Source organism: Aedes aegypti, chromosome 2, assembly GCF_002204515.2.
Source record: "Aedes aegypti strain LVP_AGWG chromosome 2, AaegL5.0 Primary Assembly, whole genome shotgun sequence".
NCBI lineage: Eukaryota > Metazoa > Arthropoda > Insecta > Diptera > Culicidae > Aedes > Aedes aegypti.
Genome location: NC_035108.1, coordinates 439,441,773 through 439,464,712, shown reverse-complemented (window position 1 = coordinate 439,464,712; position 22,940 = coordinate 439,441,773). Strand labels below are relative to the sequence as shown.

The window sequence follows — 22,940 nt, the reverse complement described above, 5'->3', positions numbered from 1 at the left end:
AAAGTTACAGCCCAAAACGTGTTTTTTCCAACACTCGTTTAGGGGGGTTGGTAATGGAAGGGTTAATATGTATATCCCAGGTACGGCACTGTTCATATAGATTCTTTGTAAAGAATGTCATCTAAAAATAAAATCCTTTCTGAAACTTTCCATATTTTATTACGAAATAATCACGTCTAGATTGCTCAAAAAATGCCATAAGTTTTTGCGTGATTTCAAATATTGAACACAAATGTAACTTAATTAATGGTTAGATTAAATACATATTTTGTAACACAGTCGAAAGAATGATTTTAGTTTAATGACTAGAGGGGAATACGTTTACAATTACCGCATGGTCCGTTCTTACCACACTTTCAACTTGATCTTATTCACATACATGAACACGACCACCACGCAAAGCATGAAGATGTAATAAACGTTGATCACCAGGGCAGCCGGAGGTTCCAGTAGCATCGTTTGGAACAACATATTGACCAGGCCAGTCAACAGGTTGGCTCCCAAAAAGAACGCCAACCCATTCTCGTTGATTGCGTTCAGTATGAGCGGAGAGTATGGAATGCAAAAATCATCCCCTTTCATAATCTGGTCCGGCGTTTTCGGTTCCTCGAATCTCACGTAGTAAACGTAGACTTCGAGCAACATGAACAGCACACTCATCGTCGACCCGATAGACAGGATCCAGAAAACGTATCCCATGTTGGCCAATCGCCGGGAAACCCCGAACATGTCCTCGCAAACGTAGATCATCTTCCAGCAGACTCCAGCAATGATGCTCAGCTTAATCGTCTGCCGAAGGAACTTCTTAACGGGTTGAATCTCCACAGATGGTCGCATAACTGAGCCGATGTACGTTGAAGCCAGATACAAGGCCACGTACCCTGGAACCGATGCCAGTCCTTCTCGATTGGCGTCCAAGAAATTGCCTCGTCCTATTTCCTCGTTAAGAACGTAACGCGACACACCAAGGTGCAGCATCATCTCGTGGCAGCACAGCACCGTTATGGCAATGAACTTGGCTATCTCCGGTTCCTTTACAGCGTCCATGATCAGTGTTCCGAAGAATTTCACGATCGCCAAGGTAAGAAAAAAGTTCCAATGGACACCATACTCTGACACGTGCTGTTGATAATCGATCTCCTGCGTCACAAAGAATCGAGCCACTCCCAGCACGCACAGCGGCAGACATCCCACCAGGACGTCCTTCACCCGGGTCAAATTCAATTTCCGTTCCGGATCAGCCTTGTACACGATTCCATTGCTAAAGACATACAATCCCACCCCAACATCCATCAGCCCAAACCCGAACGTCTCCGTCTTTGCCAAATCCCGCGGAAATATCCGGAAGTCCACCGCCAGGATGCAAACGGCCGTCATCAAGTTTATCAGGGCCCGGGTGGCACTCATGAACTGTGGCCGCCTTCCCGGAATCTGCACAAACGGCGTCAGGTGGGTTTTGTTCTTCATCTGGTGCACGACGGAAATCCCGGTTACTAGGGCCAATGTCACGGCAATGTTAACCACCAACTGGTGCAGAATGGTGACCATCAGGAGAAAGGGCAACACCTCCAGTGAAAACTCCACGGCGAACCGGCCGGGAATGTGGGCGATCGACGCCACGGAAAGGAGCTGGACCGTGTGGAAGATGGTAAAATACGACGGGACGATGTGCAGGAATACGTTCAGCGCTGAGGTGCCATTGTTGTTCTGCATGGCGCTCTCGTGTAGGGCTTTGTACTCGAGCGGGTCCATGGTTTCCGCTCGACGGGAATTACGGTTTTCAACTATTTTATGACTAAATTAGCTAAAATGATCACTATTCTTGCAATTATTTTTGGTATCCCACTGATAAGCGCACAGCAGCGACTGTTTACTTTCGCTTTGAGCGTTTTGTTTATATCATTAGTGTTTAAAAAATCCGCTAGATGGCTTGCATCAAGGACGATGAATAATTTCAGTCACAGGGACGTGAAGAAGTGAGCTCTCGCCGAACGGTGTCACGAACACGTGCGCAAATTTGCTGGTTGAAAATACTGCCGTTTGATTTTGCCGGGAACAGCTGATCTTTGTTTATATTTTCAACCAGCAATCGTCAAGTAGTGTTGGTGATATGTAACGTGTATGTACACGAGCGCAGAAACCACTAGAGGAGGATACCAGTGTTGCCATCGTGTTGTTCGACTGTCATCCGTGTTAAAAATTGAAAAAAAATATCGTCTTTCGCATCGAGAGGGATTTGCGACCTTTCTAACAAACCAATAACAATGAGAAAATAACCAATGAAATTCTCATGTGCAGTCCAATCCCAATTGGGGAAAATACACTCAAACTTCAACCTTTTCTCTTTAATTCACATTTCAATCATATTGCCCCAGAACATCCACAACTATTTCCAACAATAACCACACGATTCCACAAATAATCCTTAGTAACAATAAAACGACAGACCCCGAACAGTTTTTACAGTTTGTTAAATAGTAATTGGGAAAATTACAATGTGGGAAATAGGCGGTTAGGCTATGTTACCATTTAAAAATGTCGATTTTCTCGAACAATTTTTTCGAATTATGTTAATGGAAATGGTTGATATACCATCCAGAATTTCGGTGTCTAACACTATGGCGAACAGTTCAGGAACAGTTGGACAGTTTCTAAAAAAAATATGGCGGGGGTTGCATCGTTGCATCGCAAAATTTCTCAAATCTTGATAAAAATTATGAAATCTCACTGTCCTCTAATAAATCATGTTTTATTATCAAACAAATTATCCTCACTACAAAAAAGTGTGCTGTTCAATTCAACTGTAAATATTTCGCATTCTTAGCACTGCATAATTTATAATACCGGTAATGTGGCGAAGTGAAGTTCTCGCATACTCTGAGATAACGCCCTAAAAGCCATTGGTAACCACGAGCGTAGCTCGTTGTTTCTGAGCAAATGAAGGAATAAGCATCCAAACCAACATCACGGGTAGGTAGATATTGATTCTTTCTTCCCCACAGCGTTATCAAATAACATGAAAATCCATTCAGATGTTCAGTAACAACGAGCTACACACATGGTTACCAATGGCTTTTGGGGCGAGATCAGAAGTTTTGCGAGAGTTGTAGCTTTGCTGCTGCTTTGTAGGCTGGATCGTACTTTTTAGCCTGATTTATGTCACTGTTTGTTCTCTAACATGTTCCTCGCCTAACTCTAGTTGCAGGTGGAGGCAGCGAAAGCGGTAGGCTAGCTTCATTTTGCATCCAACAGCTTGCTCAAGTATCGCGATCCTGTTGAAAACACAACATTGAATTGGCCGCAGTTTTATAGAACTTTCAAAAGATTTACTCACCAGCGCTATAGTTAAACCGGATCACAATTAAATTTCGGGAAACATAGAGTAACCAATATATTTTGGACCCCTATATATTTTGGACCCCCTGGGCCATTTTCCTGCGAATTTCGCAGTTTAAATCAAAAGACCAACTCAATTCGCATGCCATTTGGAAAGATAGGACTATTCCGCACTTGCATCAACCGTTTGTACATAGAAAATGTGTTTATTTTATCTGAAATCAATTTAATTTAATCGGTTCATCCATGCAACCGTTACAACACGTTACACACAGAAATTGAAGCCGTCAGAAATTTTTCATATGTAAACAAAAACGTTTTTCAAATTTCTGCACTAAAAGCATAGAGTTTCTTAGGTTTTCCATTGTCAATCGATTGATTAGACTATGGGCAAGCATATTATTCAACCAGTGTCGTAAACTTTGTCGCCAAACGATAAAAAAATGCCGGAGGTCCAAAATATATACTTTGAGGGTCCAAAATGTATTGGTGTGTCCAAAATGATGAAAAACAGTGCTTCACAATTCAGTTATTTTCGACATTTTTTGAATCCTACATGATCGTAGGGGCATTTTTATCTCGTAGGGGAAGTTTTTCTCTACATTTTGGTATGTTCTTTGACTTGGTTACGCTGTGCAATAAATTATTTGGGACAAAAAACTAAAATCACTTCCTTAGGGGGTCCAAAATACGACCGTTACCCTATACTTTTACAGGCAATCAGAACTTCGATTGGAAATACGCAACTCAGTGATTTTTGCTTTGTTTTGTTTTTTTTTTAAAATTGCATACACGCTTAAAAAACATCACTACGATTGTTGATGTTGCACAACATATTTAAAATATTTTTTTTTGTTTTCACGATTTTAATCAAATGTATCGAACATAATCAATTTTACAAATAAGCTACAATTTGAACGCTTTATTTTCTTGAGTTGTGTACATTTTGTCAGTTTCGCCTAGTTCGCGAATCTTTCTAGGAGGTAAGGTGGAGATGAATCGAAGCCAAACATCAAATTTTCCAGAGCACAAATCTGGAGAACCAGACATCCCAACTAACATTAAATGCAAATGTAAACATTCTCTAAGCCCTCTTTATACGCCCGGATAAAAAATGCAATACAAAAACAATATAACGTATTGAAACAGTACCATTCAATATATTGGAAATACAATACAGTATATTTTAAAATGACAATACAATTACAGTACAATATATTGTTTTGAACAGTTCACTGTATTGTATATGAGATTTTGCCAATATAATGTATGGGTGGTTAAGTATCGTAACAATACAAATATAGATATTTTCTCATACATACATTTTGAAAATACAATACGATATATTGTTCATATATTGTCTTGATTAGCAATTCGTATATTGTTGTACACTACAAAAACAATCCAACGAACTGTATTTCAATTAGTGGTGAAAAGCATAGAATATGTATTTTGAATGGATTGTTTGAAGTAAAGATAATTATCATGGTTGCATTCGTCGTTACAGCTAATGTCAAGTGACTTCTACAAAACTACTTATTTTTACTTTTTGAATATTTTTCACCCAATATTTCTTGCTTTCTGAATTTGTTTTGTTTACTTCTTTCAGACAAGCTACACAGAAAAAAGCAACAGTTGTTTTACACGAAAATAGGAATTTGACCAAAATTGTAAGGTATAAAACCAATAAAAAACAATACAGTGTTCTGTTACAATATATTATATTGTTTTTGAATTGTATATTCAAACAAGAATAATGTTGCTTCGACATTCAATTACAATACTTTGTATTGTATCCAATACGTTATATTGTACATTAATGGTTTATTCCATTCACTGAATGGTACGTTTTTATCCGGGCGGCTTTATTCTGAGTAAAGGCACTGTACATACGAACGAAAGCATCTATGCGATTTTTTACCAACAAATCTGGAGAACCTACTCAGCTATTTTTGCACTGTGCTAGCAGCTCTTATCCCTACCGATCATTGCTCTATCTCGACAGTTATACGACAAATAGCTGTGTAACATCTTCGGAAGGCTCTTTCTCAACCATTTCGCAACTGTTGAATATTGTTTATACAGCTTCGCTGTATTATCGATTTCACATTTTTTTCCTAGCTTTTTCACAGCTTTCGGAATTCATATCATATATCTGAATTTAATGTTCCCAACTTTACACAATTAAAGTACCTGCCACCAATTGGGATCGAACACACCGTTTTGTTCTACATCGAAAACGGTTCATAGAAAACTTTATAATGATGGTATTTAAAAGATGTTATAGCCACGCTTACACCACTTCATCAGGCTGTAAAAGGGTGTGAAACGTCAAACGCAATGTTTACATCCAACAGGCTGTGTAGACGCGCAACAAGTTGTTGTTTTACAGCAGGGCTGCCCAACGTACGGCCCGCGGGCCACATCCGGCCAGCGACCTCATTTTGCGCGGCCCGCGGATGGTTCGAAGATTCTTCTCATATTTGGCCTGTTGACTATCCTACCAAACCGAAGTTAAGGCCCAAACGCAATGATAGCGGAACGGCAACGGAATGCGGAACCGGTTCGCCAGAACGAATCACACCATCTCGACTGAGCTGACAACGAATGAAATTGAACCAACACTCAGTCGACTAGCATGTTATAGATCATGCTGGCGAACCGGTTCCGCTTTCCGTTGCCGTTCCGCTATCATTACGTTTGGGCCTTTAGAACATACCACACTCAGGCAAATGGACTATCGATAAACATAGGAACCCCTTATGAAAATTCGCCACAAGAAATCGGGTTGAAATTCATAAATTTGCCTTATGAAATCAGAATTTGAAAACAAAAAACGTTTATCGCGGCAACCTGGAATCGTACCAAGAGCCTTGCGATCGATAGGCCCGAGCGTGCACCACGCGCCAACCGACGACTTGATGTGGAGTGATGTTAAAACGATACATAAAGCGTTTGTATTGCAATAATCGTTCCACCTTTCATAAGGCAAAATGTATGAAATTCGATAGTCCAGTTCGCTGCGTGCACTATTCAATTTCCAATTCATTTGCAACTTAATATTTAATTTGAATGGCTTTGTTTCCTGTACATCTTCTTAGCTACTTAATTTTAGATATAAGACGGTTCACAGTGAAACATTTAGGCGGAAAAGGTAGGAATATCCATTCTCTATGTTCTACATACGTTTGTTTTTTGTATTATTGCACTACTTTCTTAAAAATTGAGATTCGGCTGGTAGGAGCACTAGTTTGAGGATGGAATACCAGGATATGTGAGGTTAGTTTCATTGGAACTTTCGCCTGAGCGATTTTTGCGCTTGAATAAAACACGCTTCGGGACATTCTCCGCTGCCCCTAAAATACCATTGGGTAGATAAATGAATTCTCTACCATTGGATCTCATTTAATTTCATACATATGTGAAGTAAGCGGTGAAAATAAATATTTTGTTCCGAATGTTTTGAAACCATGAATGAGTTTGACATTGCTTTCGTCAACTATCATCATGACGACAGCAGCACACCCCACCGGACGAATTGTCGTATTGGGAACGAATGGAAAATAGTTTAATAATTAATTGATTATGAGCTAATTTTTGGGTCGCAAAATTGAATTTTGAACGTAAACAAACGTTTTCAATGTTTTCTCTCTTTTCCCTATCGACCTCTATGATGGTGGCGCATTAAAATCGCTTATTAATATATTTGAATATTCCCTGATTTCTTGTTGTTGTCAATATGTTAGTTCCGCCCTAATCGTGAACACCTCTCGATTTCCATTCAACACACCCGATGACTGAAGTTGTACCCGAGGTGCAACTCACTTTCCGACGAGTCCACTTGTTTACACTCCGGTTTGGTGCAAATTTCCGCCAGAGTTCGCTCCGATTCGTTTGTTTTTCTCAAAATTTTCTTCCGCAAATGACATTGAAACGTCAACCGTGTCATTCAGTGCAAATTTTACATCTTTTGTCGCAATTCAGTTCGTCTCGAGCGAAATAATCCGGATTTTTGCGTAAATTGGCATCTAAAGTACCGGAAAAGATCTTCCAAGTATAATCCGCACCCATGACCACCATGGAGCGATCGGTTGTGTGAGTATTTCGTGTTCGTTTGGGAGATTTTCAGAATATAAATTGGTATCCTTTCGATCTCTTCGGCAGCAATCCGACAACTCCCGTCGCCCGGCAGCCCAGTCTGGACGATATGAATCTGGACCAGTTCCTGAAGATATCCAACTACGAGGACACGGTCAAACAGCTGGACATCTACTACGGGATCGGTGAGTTATTGGGGTTGCACGGTTCAGTCGCCACGAAAATTCACTTTCGATTTCATTTTCGCCTTGCTTCTGATTGATTCGTCCTTGACTGAAAGTTAAACATAAATCGTCGTATTCAACAACCGGTTTTTATTCGTTTTAGTGAAGCGACAGCTGTTGCAGTTTCAGAGTCCAATCACCGGCTTGTTCCCGGTCTTGAGTACCGATCGGGAGGTGGGAAGCATCCGTGATAGCGTTTATTGTGCCGCTTCGATCTGGAGTTTGTACCAAGCATACAGGTTTGAACAATAATTCTTAGTTTAAAGTGACCAGATGTCCCGCATCTTGAGCATTCCGACATTGATTTTTCATAAGGGCTTACATGCATTTATCGAAGGTTTTTCGTGCCCTACAGAAACCAACTAAAACTATCATTTTCGTAACTTCTATCGGTCGGGAAACAGTAAAAAAATCTTCTAGAATAAACTTAACACTTATTTTAAAGTTTCAAGCAACAGTTCCATTGCGTTTACGCATGTCCTCACTTCAATATTACAAAATCCTCTGAAACCCCTTCTCAGACTCCCAAGATTCTGTTATAATCTTGCTCAGGATAAGATTCTGTAAGATTAGGCACTGGATTCCATAAGAATATCGTCCTTTAAATGACTAAGGTTGCATGGTGTCCATGATTTTATGAATATTCATTTCACAACTCTATCAAATACAAAACCCGAAAAACGCAAATTTTGTGATAATGCTTGTCTCTATCTAAACTCTAAGGTGAGGCTATCTTGGTAGTGATACTCTAAAAACACGCCAAGCCGTTCCCATAGTGGATGTTAGTCACAAGGAAGGATGTTTCAAGTAATATATATGGTATGCCCTCTCCAACATCTAATCCAATTTCTCTCGCCGTTCCCTTACGGTACCTATCCATTAGACTGATGCAAATTTTGAAGTTTTTGCTCCCCTATGCTCAAACGATGTCAATTATGAAAATGATCCTTCCAAAATTTTAAGTGATTTCTAAGAAATTTGGTTGTGCACACGCTATTTGAAGTTTATATGGAAATTACTATGGAAAAGGCAAACCTTTTGTGTTCAGTCCTCTAACTGCTCGTCATAATAATCTATGGAAAAGTGAACACCCTTATCACATGTGAAAACTTCCCAGCTACAACTTTGCTGAAATCATGTCTAAATCATGCTGAGATGATCATTCAATTATTTTCAGAGCAACACTGCTTTTTTGCAGTAGAACATAGTAGCCAGCCTGGATTACTTTGATCTATTCTTCCCGCCAGAAGCTCCAATGTTGCCTGCCGAACAGTTGGTGAGGCATTCTACATGCAAACCAACTTTATGATGATGAACAACAATTTATCCTGAGGTTCAATCAAAAAGTGGTCTTCGGCAAAGTTGTAGCTGAAAAGATTTCACATTAGAAAAATTTGTTCACTTTTCCATAAAATATTATGATGAAGAGATGGAGGGCTGAACACAAAAGATTGGCGTTTTCCATGGTAATCTCCATACAAACTTCGAATGGCGTGTGCACAGCCAAATTTCTTCCGAATCACTTCAAGCTTTCGGAGGATGCTATTTAAAATCGTTTAAGCATAGGGGAGCAAACATTTCAAAATTTGCATCTCTCTACTATCCATCTAGTTAGTATTCATTGCTTTCTTCTCCATGCTCTCTTTTACTTCAAGCAAAATAGACCGATATGCCGGTAAACGAATTGATAAACACTTCTGGTCACTTTATACTTGGTTTTATTCGATTTATTGATAATTTGTGGTTCTTCCTTTGTAGACGAATCGACGATGACCGTGGCAAATCGTATGAGTTGGGTCAATCGGCCGTTAAGTGCATGCGAGGAATTTTGGAATGCTGGATCAAACAGGCTCACAGGGTGGAGAAGTTCAAATCGCGCCAGTGTGCTATCAATGCGCTGCACTGCAAGTTCCACTTAGACACCGGAGAGGAAATCTACTCGGACGAGAAGTACAATCACCTGCAGATCGATGTGGTCTCAATCTACCTCATATTTCTCGTGCAAATGATATCCTCGGGCCTGCAGATCATCTACACCCAGGACGAGGTGGCATTCGTGCAGAACTTGGTTTACTACGTCGAGCGTGCCTACCGTACGCCGGATTACGGAATGTGGGAACGTGGTTCCAAGTATAACGATGGAACGCCGGAGATTCATGCATCCTCGATTGGAATGGCCAAGTCAGCCCTTGAAGCGATCAACGGGTGCAATCTGTTTGGCGAGAAAGGTGCCTCGTGGAGTGTCGTCTACGTAGATATCGATGCCCACAATCGTAACCGCAGTATCTTTGAAACCATGCTACCTCGAGAGTCGAGTTCCAAGGGAGTGGATGCCTCGTTGATTCCGACTCTATCGTTTCCGGCTTTCGCTTCGCACGAAGATCGGCTGGTGGATTTGACCAAGAACAACGTCATCAAACGGCTGCGAGGCAAGAAGGGATTCAAGCGGTTCAGTCGTGACGGGTACTTGTCTCGGTTGGAGGACAAAACCAGGCGGTATTACACCAAGGGTGAGATTAAGGACTTTGAGAACTTTGAGTGCGAATGGCCCATATTCTACACCTACATGATCATTGACGGAGTGTTCAAGAACAACTTGGAACAGATCGAGGAGTACCAGATGGAGCTGAGGAAGTGCATGCACTCGGACATGAATGGAGGTTAGTGAGTCATTTCATACTCTTCAGTGTGTGCATTGTACCAATTCTGCTGACGGAAGTTTTGATACTACCTAACGCAATGAAACAGTAGCTTTCCATGTTAGTATAATATCTGGATTATTCGGAATATTAGCACAGATTACACTGAACTACAACACGCAAGATTTCTGAGAAACACTCTGTATTGAACCACTTCACTGCTCGTCTGTTCTACAACTCTACCGTCTATATCTCCCAATCACATGGCTTGCTACGATACTACATTCCCCCTTTACTTATCCTTGAAAACAATAATTATCAGTTACATGAGTAATATAATTTTTAAGATATTGTGGAGTTCTTAATTCCCGCCGACTGCGTCGAGCCGATGACGATTCAACTGCTGCTGAGTTTTTTAAATCGGTCGGTGTTCCATCTGCTTCCGTGTCTTCTCGTACTGCTTCCGTTTGGTCCATTGTTTCGTTACTTTCTTGACATTCTGTTCCTGCTCCTTCAACAAATCGTTTCAGGTGAGCTACATTTCGAGTGTATACCTTTCCGGATTCCTTTGAACGAATTTGAACTTCTGTGCCGTTTCTGGAGATAATTTCAAACAGCTCTGATCCGTAGTTTGTAGCTAGTTTATTTTCTTTAATAATACGTTTCGCCACTACAACATCTCCTTTGTTCAGGTCTTTCTTCTTAGCGTTCCTTTGAGCGTCGGATTTTCCCACTGCTTCTAGTTTCTTCATCCAATCACGGTCCCTGATTTCCTCTGGTAGCACGTTTACCGAAAGATGAAGGCTAGGCAGCTTGTCTCGCAATATTCTTCCGAACATGAGAGCTGACGGAGCAACTCCAGTTATGGAATGGGGTGTTGAGTTGTACATCAACAAAAAACTTCTCAAATCCCATTTCCAATGCTTATTTTTTTCTTCCTGACTAATTCTTAATCGTTTCAAAATAGTGCTGTTCATCCGCTCTACCTCACCATTAGCCTGTGGCCAATATGGAGTTGTTTTTTGATGATTAATCCCGTATTCTTCACAAAAATCTTTAAATGGTTCACTAATGAATTGTGGCCCATTATCCGACCTTAATGTTTCGGGAATTCCAAACCGACTGAATGTTTCAAAAAGTGCATTAATTGTTAATTCCGCCGTTATTTGCTTCATGACTATTGCTTCAGTAAATCGGCTAAAATAGTCGATTAACACCAGCAAATAATGTCCGGAAGGCAATGGGCCTAGAAAGTCAATAGCCACTTCTTGCCATGGCTTATCTGGCATTTTTGTTCGAAGCATTGGTTCAGGAGGTCCCACTGCTGAAACTAGGGTACAAGATCCACAGCTCTTGACAAATTTTTCAACTTGATCATCTATCTTTGGCCACCAAACTTTCTGTCGCAAACGCCGTTTCATCAAACTCATACCCGGGTGTCCGTCATGGGCGCACTGTAGAACCTGTTGTCGGAACGATTCTGGAATAATCAAACGATCTCCCCTCATCAGTACACCATTAGTAGAGTGTATTTCAGACTTGAAATTCTTGATATCCTTCAATTCATCAGCCCACGAACCAGTATGTAGCACATTCATAAGTTTTTGTAGAATATCATCTTGCTTAGTGGCCTCAATGACATTAGCTAGTGTGACTGCCGTGGGCACTGCATACTCCAAAAGTTGGTTTACGTATTGATCTGCAGGTTTATCAAAATGGTTTTCATCAGAGAGCGATAAGCGTGATCATGCATCTGCCAGATTTGTAACTCCAGGTTCATGTTTGATGTCGTAGTTATACGACTGAATTCGTAGAACCCAACGTTCGATTCGGGGGCAAGGTCGAGATCGAGGTTGAAACAGAAATTTCAATGCTTTACAATCAGTAATTAGCTCAAATTTGGACCCAAGAAGGTACAACTTGAATTTCTCTACCCCCCATACTATCGCCAGGGCCTCCCGCTCAGTTTGGAAATATTTACGCTCCAAATCCGTGAGAGATTTGCTAGCAAATGAGCTAATTCTGTGTTGACCTTCTCTGTTTTCTTGTAGCAAAACCGCTCCTAATCCTTCTGGGCTAGCATCGACTATCAATTTCGTTTTGTCTTTTCGATCGAAAAAACCCAAATATTTAGTATCTGCAACAGCTTGTTTTATGTTATCAAATGCTTCCTGCTGCTCTTGATTCCATTGGAAACTTGATCCCGCTCGTAACAATCTTCGCAATGGTTCCGTCTTTGCAGCTAGATTAGAAATGAAACGGCCAACATACGTTATTAATCCGAGGAAACTTCTAAGCTCTGCAATCGTTTTTGGTTCTCTGAAGTTCTTGACCGCTGCCATTCGGCTCTCGGTGGGTCGCACTCCCTTTTCACTTATTACATGTCCCAGAAACTCTATTTCCTGAACGCCGAAGATACATTTCTGCTGATTCAGTAAAATTTCGTACTCGTTCATACGCTTCAACAATGCCTCTACTCTTCTATCATGTTCTTTCTTAGTTGAACCGAAAACAACTACATCGTCCAGATACACAATAACTCCCTCAAGACCTACCAGAACTGTTTCCATAGTTTTTTGAAAAATTTCTGGAGCGCAGCTAACTCCAAACATAAGTCTTTTGTATCTAATGGTGATAATTATATGAATATACAGAAAAAAAAACATTAAAAATCAATTTTATTCGAATTCAACTCGCTTTTAGAAATTAAATTACCTGTAGAAACCAGTTTTAGTAATGAACGTTGTGATCGGACGAGATCTTTCCGATATCTCCAGCTGATGGTACGCATCCTTGATGTCTATCTTGGAGAAATATTTTGCTCCACTAACAGAACCCAATATTTCATCCACTAAAGGCAACGGATGAGTTTCACGAAGAACAGCTTGGTTTGCTCGCCGCATATCAACACACAATCTCACATCTCCGGAATCCTTCAGGACTGGTACGATCGGTGATACCCACGGAGACGGTCCTTCAACTTTTTCGATAATTCCCTGATCTAGTAACATTCGCAGTTTCTCATCTATTTTGTCCTCTAACGCATACGGGACCCTCCGGTAAGCCTGCTGTACAGGTTGTACTCGACCATCGTTAGGAATCTCAACAACGACGTTTTTGAATTTAGCAAATTCAGATCGAGCCGTCTTGGAGATACATCCAATATTGAATCCTACTTTCAGTACCTGTAGTGCTTTCGCAGTGAGGTCTCCTAGAAGACACTGTTGTCCGTTCTTGGCCACATAGAACTTAGCATCAACTTTTCTTCCCCCACCTTCGACAACTGCCATAAAACTGCCCGACATCTCCATCGGATGATTCGAAGCATAGCAAGTGAATCTTCGATCTACTTCTGTGGACATGTCCCACACTTGTACCTTGTGACTTTTCATTTCCTCCCAAACCTTCTGGCTGATGATGTTTGCTGCTGCACCAGAATCGATAACCATCGGTATTTCCACAGTTCCCACTTTAAATAGGAACGTGTTTTTCCCCATGGCGTAGAAAATATAGTTGTCATCATGTTCAGCCTCCAAATCGTCGTATACTGCTCGAATTCGCTTCGGTGGTACCACCGGTCGTTCTTCGTTATTAGCTGTCTTCATACACTGCTTCGCAAAATGACCGGTTCCTCCGCATTTCAGACACGACTTATTCCTTGCAGGACAAACATCTGCCCCTTTCACGTGGCCCCGTTTTCCACAAGAGAAACAGACAGGAACTGAAGCACTCCTGTTGGATGTATTGAAACTGTTCCCTTCAAACGGTCGACGGTATCCGATTCTCTTAATATTGACTCGCTCTTTGTTCATACTATTCCCTCCCGTAACTTTCTTTGTCACACTGTTGACCTGATCTCGGCTCAGATCACCTGGAATCGTATTTCCAAACTCCTTCAGCTTCCGTGCACTTTCCTCTAAACTCGTACCCAGGCCTTCAACTTCGCTTAAAGGCATGTCTTTCTTAAGCATTTTCTGCCTAAGCTTTGCTGAAAAACACTTCTCGACAATTTGATCTAAAATCATTTCTTCAGGTTTATCATACTCGCATCGCTTCACCTATATACGTGATAAATGTATTAATTTTAATTACACGGGAAAACAATCAATTAAATTCACCTGTGATCTTAATCGCAGAACAAAATCCGAAAAACGTTCTGACGAACCTTGGGTTATTTGTCGAAAGAGGTGTCGTTCATACGTACGTCGACGATACGGCTCGAAATGGGCATCCAGCTTTGCTATAGCCACATCGTGGTATGGTGGATCCGGCAAAACGTGTGAAATTTTTATGATCTCTGGCAGATTATCATATATATCTCGGAGATCAGAACCACCCAAATACAGAAGCTTTGAACGTTTATCATACTGAGAACAAATTTTCTCGGATTCAAAGTAGCACTCCAAATCACGTTTCCACTTGGACCACGCCAAAGGTAGCTGAGACGAGTCCACATTGGTTTGGAATGCTCTGATTCGAAGTTCGCTGCTGGTCCTATTTCGAAAATTACCAGTCAATAATACTTTTTCCAACATTTTCTTCTTTTCGTGCTGTTTAGCTCACACATCATTCTGTTTTCTTCAACTTTTACCGTAGCGAGTCTTTTTAATAATTCTTGGAAAGTCTAATTAACGTTCGATTCATTTCATTAGGAGATTATTCTTCATATAGTGATATGTCAGAAGAAAAGTAACATTTTTTTCCATTTTTCTAATACGTTTATTGATATGTAAAACCAATTCCTTTACATATTTTTATGTTTGTACTTACTACAAGCGAATCCGCTTAAACAAGTTTCTAGATACTTTTAATTATTCTCGACGAACCCGCCAATTTACACTTTTATTCCACACTTGCATTAATTAGTAATGCTGTTGTCCAACATTTGACGAACCCGTGTCCATTATATTCATGTGTAAAAAATAGATATTTGGATGCAAATACCATCTGACGAACCCGCCTATTTTGCGTTAAACAAAATTAATTTATTTATGCGATTCCACATCTGGCGAATCCGCCTGTTTTGCGTGAAGCAAATCTACTGTATAATGCGATTCCGCATCTGGCGAATCCGCCTGCTTTGCGTGAAGCAAATTCACTCTATAATGCGATTCCACATCTGGCGAATCCGCCTGTTTTGCGTGAAGCAAATCTACTCTATAATGCGAATCCGCATCTGGCGAATCCGCCTGTTTTGCGTGAAGCAAATCTACTCTATAATGCGATTCCGCATCTGGCGAATCCGCCTTTTTTGCGTAAAGCAAATCCATTCTACAATGCGACTCCACATTTCTCGAAAACTTATTCATACAGACTCAAGTCAAAAAAGTATACAAACTTACTTTATCGATCCTACGTGTTAAGCAGGCGGAATTCTACACGTACCGCTCTGTACCAACTCAACTTTTCACTTTTAGAACGTTTAATTTCCGGATTTACAAAACGACGAAAGTAATATTTTCAACTTTCGCAACCTAACCACTACTTTCGCCGCCCCGCTGTATGGAGAGACAAAATGACTTAACCACGAATCAAAACAAAACACTACTTGAGCCGATTTTACACTGGTAGAAAAACGTCGAAAGTAACTGAATGAAACGGCTTATCATTTTCTTATAATTATTTTTGTGGGAAATAATAGAAACTACCTAGTTTTTGAACGTGAGCTGAGTGTATGCAAAAATTGAGCGAAGTACACGGCAAAAAAATGTTTAAAAGGTGATTCATTTTAAAACAGTTTTAGAAGATAGATTGTGATTTTTCCTAATTAATTTTCTCAAAACCGTATAAAAGTTACTTACGTCGATTTGAAAAAGTAATCGAGATTTGACGAATCCGCCTATCTTGCATAAAAAAAAATCGACTCGTTTCAATTGTATCTGGCGATTCCGCCTATCTTGCGTTTAGCAAATCCACAAGTATGCAATTTTCTCATTATTTATTTACGTACCTTTGATAGCAGCTAATCAATTAGCTGCTTCTCTGGAGATGATAGCCAGCATTCGTGAAGTTTCCTGATCAACCGATAACTTTTAATTTTTCCGTTGCATTAAGTTCTGCATAATAAAATCTTTTAAAACTACTGAAATCAATGTTCACTCTTAGAAAATCACTCAGTTTTTCCAAATAATCATACTAAAAACTAGATTTTTGTTTTTGGTTTGTTTTTGATTTTCCACTTTTGACAGTTTTCTTTCTCCAATCAGAAATGTTTCGTGCGTTACGACACAGTAACACGGTAACACATCAAAGCTTTATCTCGAGCTTTAAAATGAAAGTTCTAGATATGCACTTCGAAATGTTTCACCGTGGTTGCCATGGTGAATTTTCGCTTTCGAATCGACGGTTTTCAGAGTAAAATTTGCAGAATGATGTGTGGCTTTTATTTTAATTTGCACGAATTGAACATTTTATGTTGAATACTCACATTTTCTCTTCGTCGCCAATATAATATCTGGATTATTCGGAATATTAGCACAGATTACACTGAACTACAACACGCAAGATTTCTGAGAAACACTCTGTATTGAACCACTTCACTGCTCGTCTGTTCTACAACTCTACCGTCTATATCTCCCAATCACATGGCTTGCTACGATACTACAGTTAGGACTCGATTTTCGTTGGAATCGTTGACGAAAGTTCTTCTTAAACACTGGGCGTAGTAGTAAAATTGAGTTTACTAGATTCTCTGTAGTAAATTATACATGTGAAACACGAGTGGAAGTAGTTAACTTCACAGGTTGCTTACACATGCTTCAAAATTGCGGAATTGAATAAGATAATTTACATTTCAGTAAAATTCATGGCAAAACAATATGAGTTTTGAAATTTCTCTGCGATTTCCTTAGGAATTTTATAATTTCGAAAAGTATGCTGATATTCGTTTTCGTTTTCGTAGGAATTTGGAATTTTCGTGTGAATTCCGGCATTACGATGATTAATCTCAGTGTACAAGTATTTAAAAATTTTGTGGAGCAATCGACTGTATATTGCAATTAAATTCCACAAGTGTTTAAAAAGTTATTCTGAATTTACGGTGTGCATTATGACATCCTGAATTCTCAGATTTCCTTCGGAATTCGATTGTCGTTATGGGTTTGTTATGATAATTCTGGAATTCTCGAAGCTATTCTGGGATTCTTGTAGAAATATTAGAAATTTGGGAAATCTATGAGATTCCAGTTATTTCTCTTTTCGAATATTGTATGTATTTTTGAGACGGTGTTTCTGTAAGATTTATTGGGATTTTTCAAATTGTGGTGTGAATCTTTGGTATTCTTATGTCAATCTCTGGAATTCTTATAAAAACCATTGAGATTCCTTTGATTTCCAGTTCCGTTGGGATTTCAGAAGAAATCTTAAATTCTAGTACAACGGTTCAAACGGTCGGTAAATATCTTCTGAATTCCGATAAGAATTTTTGTGAGTAGTGCGTGGTCATTCGATTCGGTTGCATGTTCCGGAGGGACGAGCGACGGAATAAAGACCAATCGTGTTCGGTTCGTGTTGTTCAAGTGCGAAAAGCTGCGTGTTCAGCCGAGGATGAGTGGTGAGATCGTTTTAGGCCTATGATAATTCATTTTTATCGTTGCAAAGCTACCTTTATGTTATTTTCAAACAAGCTTTGAATAATTCGTCACTACAAGTGTCGACGTTTTCGTGTTTCATTTAAATTTAATATACCTTTATGTTTTCGTCATCGCTAAAAATAACCTTTGAATAGTTCGACGCTATGAATGTCGACGTAAGACATTTTTTGTTGAAACGTAACGTTTTTTTTTTTTTAATTTTCAAACATACTTTGAATGGTTCGTCATTACATGTGAAGACACTATTCTTATTTCTGTTACAGTCACCCCACAGTTATGGATAGCACACAGATATGGATCAAAGTTGGATTGAATGGAGAATATCTCTTCAAATAGAGCTGCAATTATGCAAAACATATTTTACCTACGTGAACCATAAATCTGTACAGCATCGTAAACAATTATAATAAGCTTAAACATATTTTTTCCGTCCGTAGGAAATAAAATGTCAACCGTTTTCCCAGGAACGTTGATTCATAACTGTGGGGCATTGAAACGCATACCACAGTTATGAATCAAATATAAGACGATTCCGAAACAAACGCCTAAACGTATGCTTTCACTAGCACATCATTCATTTACCTCGCAAATAAATTGCTGTTGTAGTGTTTTGATCCATAATATGAGTCGATTTGATCCATAATAGGGATCATCTTCTCCCACTGATCCACATTTGTGGGATGGACATCGTTTGAAATTTCTATCGAAATCAACACTTTTTCGTAAATAATCGGGAATTTCAAGTTGTATTCTCAAAAACAACTATATTCTGCATTCCCTGGGAGGTAATTTTGTTTTCAACAGCGTCACCATGTTTTGTAATCATATTTTGTTCTGAAAAATGACCCTTAGTTGATCCATAACTGTGGGGTGACTGTACATACAATTTTAAAATACGCAAACCTTTCTGTTTCGTCATTACTAAAAATAATCTTTACATAATTAGATATTATGGATGTCGACTTTTTTTTTATAATTTCTTACAATATATTTTTACTGCGATACAATAATAAAAAAAAGTTTTAAGTAAAGATCGCATTTTCCTTCCTTATCCATGGATCGCATCACCGACCAAAGGTGACTCCCAGATCTTTTTCCTCCCTCACTAACCACACCTGTCCCGTGATGATTGTAGATGCAGAGGTATTCTCGGTCTCTAGAAGCAACGATCATTATACAATAACGTTCCTTCCCCTTCCTAACTGACTGTAAGGACTTGGCCGGCGCCGTTATTGATCAATAATATGAGAGCTGCTAAAATTGCACTTCGAGAATATGCGGAAAATCTCATTCCTTATTCATTTGGATCGAAGTGCATTTCTTACCAGTTTGGATTAATCACGGAGTAGCAACCATTGACATTAGACTGGCCCAGCTCAGTATGGGAGAAAAATAAAGTTGTATGATTCCACGAGGCACCCTCCAGGATTATTTCTTGGGGTTAGACGAAGCCTTTCTGAAAAATTCAGCTCATTTGGTCGTTCCATGAACTGGCGCAATTGAATTGAAGTTAATATGGGATTTTCAGCTCAAACATATGAGCAACAGCACATCATCTACTGTTTGGTTCAGGAAAAATGATGATCGCGTCAGAATGTCAAAAACACTACTTGATGTAATAGCGAAGAAAATTGTAGAAGATTGTACCATGATCAAAATTAATAAAGTTGGTGTTTTAACCATCTGAAGTATATCATGCAATACTGCTTGTATTTCTTCAACATAGCTTGGAGGTAGCCACTAAGCGCATCATAGCCACCTATGACGCTGGGCGAGCTGAGGCACATGTCGCATGCATATAAGTGACTGTACGGGAGTGCTGATCTAAGCCTAACTTTCAACAACTGAAAGAGTAATGAAAATGAGATTAAATCCAGATACAACCTTCTGCAATTATGTTCATTAGGGTATCAACTAGTGTATTTGTCATTCTGGGCTTATTTGAACGCGAACAATTAGTATACGAAACGAAACAGTGACAAAGGATAAATTTTCAATATATTTGAGACGAATATCCCATACAAACTTCAAATCGAATGCGCCAGCTGGTGAAGCAATCAATTGAGTTGAAATTTTGAGAGAATGTTTTTCTTACCCTAAGGCTCATATCTAGGGGGTGCCCCGTTGAGTTTTACAACTTTTTTGTTTAAGGGCCAGTCTAATTGACATGTACAGTGAGTATATGCTATGCTATGCTCTGAGAGTGGCTCTGAGTTTCGATGGAAATTTTTGTGCTATCGATATTAATCATAATCATTTTGATAGGAGCCCTGGTGTTTTAGGAGGGATCTGAAAACTGGTCGTCATGGAAATTCACAACGAAAAGTTTTCTTCAGCTGCAAGGACTCTGGGAAGAGGTGAAGCCCAAGAAAAATGAGACAGAACATTTGAATCGATCGAAGAGAAAAAAGACCTTCAAGCCAGATTGAAGCTGATCCTGCTCCTGGACCCGGCAATGTACGTCCACATCAAAGACGCCGAATCGGCGCGTGCGACGTGGCAAAAATTGGAAACGGCGTTCTAAGACAAGGGGCTGTTTCGGCAGATCGGCTTGCTCCACAAGTTCATCAAGACTTAGTCATCGGATCTGGATTCGTGCGGCTCAATGGAGGAGTACGTGAACCAGGTAATTTCGACTGCGCACCAGCTGAACGGCATCGGATTCAAGTTACCGGATCGGTGGGACGGAATGATCCTCCTGGCTGGTCTTCCAGGCGAATATCGGCCCATGATAATGGCGTTGGGAAATTCTGATGCTGTCATAACGGGGGACTTCGTGAAAATCAAACTTCTTCAAGAGCGACGTTCACGTTCATCGATGACAAGACAAGGCGTATGTTCGTGTACTTCCTGAAAACAAAATCAGAAGATTAAGTATTTGCGGCACAGAAAGAAAAATCCATGTAAATTTCAGCGAAAAATCATGCACATAAAGGGAATGCCAGATATGTCGCAAATTTACATGACACATCGTGTAAAATTATATCAACATCGTGTAAATTTATGCGAATTGACGCGTAATCGGTTAGAGTCCATGCTATATTACACGATGCTAAGCGGAAACTTACATGATGTTGATGTAATTTCACACGATGTGACGTGTAGATTTGCGACATATCTGGCATTCCCTTTATGTGCACGATTTTACGCTGAAATTTAAACGGATTTTTCTTTCTGTGGGTCTTCAAGAGATTCCACGCGATGGAGGAGCACCAAAGCGACAAGAAGCTGAAAGCGATCCGGACTGACAACGATAAGGAATACCTCAACAAAAGTTTTCAAGGATACTTAAAAAGGGAAGGCAACCGACACGAGACGACGAACGAGTATACAGCAAAATGGCTATTCGAAGGCAACTTATCGAAAGGCTTCTGGGTGGAGGCCGTATCTATAGCAGTATATCTCATCAACCGATCTCCGACTCGTGGGCACAATATTTTTTTTTTTTTATTTTATTTATTTATTCATTTATTGAAGCAGGGAAAAAACCCAAGGAGTGTAACTGTCTCAGATGTTACTTCTGCTTGTCTTTTCAATAATACATACAAAGAATTTTATTCCTGCTAGCTAACCCAATGAACATTTTGTTCTTTGAAGGGTAGGCTAATGATTTCTATAATATGTAGCAACACTGTAATTTGAACTTATTTGTTAATCTTTAATAAATTATTGAATGTACCGCATTAAATTTTCGCTTAAGTATTGTTTTAATCTTTTTGTAAACAATCCCATATTTGGTAATTTTTTTATATCATCCGGCAAATTATTATATAGGGTTATTCCAGCATACGTAATTCTTTTCCTGCCATATTCTGTTCTAATTCTATGCCTTTGGAAGTCGTTAGACTGCCTAGTATAATGGCTATGATTTGGCCTAGGAATTATTTGATTCGAATGAGTTCCTGTAATTTTAGTAATTTTATAAATGTAAACAATTTGTTTGTATTCGTGTAACCCGAGCAAAAGAAGTATATTTTTTGCTTTTTCCATGTACAGTTGAGATTTTGAAAAGCTGTAAGGTAATTTATAAACATTTCTTAACGCCTTGTTTTGAATGATTTGAAGTTTGCGTATAGTTGTTTTTGGAGCAGATCCCCAAATACTAAGTAAATATTGTAACCTAGAGTGTAAGTGTGCAAAATATATCTTCAACAAAACTTGTACTGGAACAAAATACGAGATTTTACGCAGAATGTCGCATAATGGGGACAACTTTTTCATTAGGTGTTCTATGTGTGCTCGCCATGACAACGTTTCGTCCAAAATTAGCCCAAGATATTTATATTCTTTTACTTGTTCTACTGGTATCTGTTCTAAATTCAACTGTAAATCAGTGGAAATGCGGTTATGTTGAGATCTGAATACAACTGATTTTGTTTTAGAAACATTCATTGATAGGACATTTTGTTTAAAAAAGTCATTAAGAATATTCAAATCTGCCTGCATTAGACCCCTTATATCTGAAACATTTCTACCAACATAGAAGGACGCAGCATCATCGGCAAATAATCTCAGTTTCCCTTTCTCAAGGAAGATTGCCCATGTCGTTAATGTACAACAGAAACAACAGTGGGCCTAAGCTGCTTCCCTGAGGTACACCAACTGTTACTGGACATGCTGAACTACGCTGGCCAAGAATTTCAACATACTGTGACCTAGAGCTTAAATAGCTATTCAACAGATCGCTAGCTATTCCGCGGATTCCCAGCAGTTCTAGTTTAGATTTGAGAATGTTATGGTCAAGCGTGTCAAATGCTTTGCGTAGATCAATGAATAACCCACCTACAATATTTTTAGAGTCAAAAGCACGAAGGATATCGTCAACTGATTCTATGCAAGCGGTTTCGGTACTGGAGCCTTTCCTAAACCTAAATTGATTGCAGTAAAATACGTTGTTGTGATTCATGAAACTGGTTATTCGTGTAGTTAAAAGTTTTTCTAGGATTTTACTAAATACTGAAATGGTAGAAATTGGTCTGTAATTACTGGAGTCCTGTGGGTCTCCTCCCTTGAACACGGGAATCACTCTTGAAAGTTTTAAACAACTGGGA

At 39.5% G+C, this 22,940-nt stretch overlaps 2 protein-coding genes across 7 annotated transcripts in view; one reads left to right on the top strand and one right to left on the bottom strand.

Annotated features, from left to right (window-relative positions):
* Window positions 1-140: 140 nt before the first annotated feature.
* LOC5567989 (GPI-anchored wall transfer protein 1) lies at window positions 141-1,906 on the bottom strand. Its single transcript, XM_001657765.2, has one exon. The coding sequence runs from the start codon at window positions 1,750-1,752 to the stop codon at window positions 346-348; it is 1,407 nt and encodes a 468-aa protein (XP_001657815.1). The 5' UTR covers window positions 1,753-1,906; the 3' UTR covers window positions 141-345.
* Window positions 1,907-7,266: 5,360 nt separating this feature from the next.
* LOC5567988 (probable phosphorylase b kinase regulatory subunit beta) overlaps window positions 7,267-22,940 on the top strand; it is a 34,845-nt gene continuing 19,171 nt past the window's right edge. For all 6 annotated transcript variants that reach the window (XM_001657766.2, XM_021847857.1, XM_021847855.1 and 3 more), the window contains exons 1-4: window positions 7,267-7,431; window positions 7,501-7,619; window positions 7,762-7,897; window positions 9,417-10,318. In XM_001657766.2, coding sequence (XP_001657816.1) covers window positions 7,406-7,431; window positions 7,501-7,619; window positions 7,762-7,897; window positions 9,417-10,318 — 1,183 coding nt within the window. In that variant the 5' untranslated portion in view covers window positions 7,267-7,405. The remainder of the gene's footprint in view (window positions 7,432-7,500; window positions 7,620-7,761; window positions 7,898-9,416; window positions 10,319-22,940) is intronic.

Coding starts and splice junctions, on each gene's coding strand:
- LOC5567989 (XM_001657765.2), bottom strand. CDS start 1,752: ATGGACCCGCTCGAGTACAAAGCCCTACACGAGAGCGCCATGCAGAAC.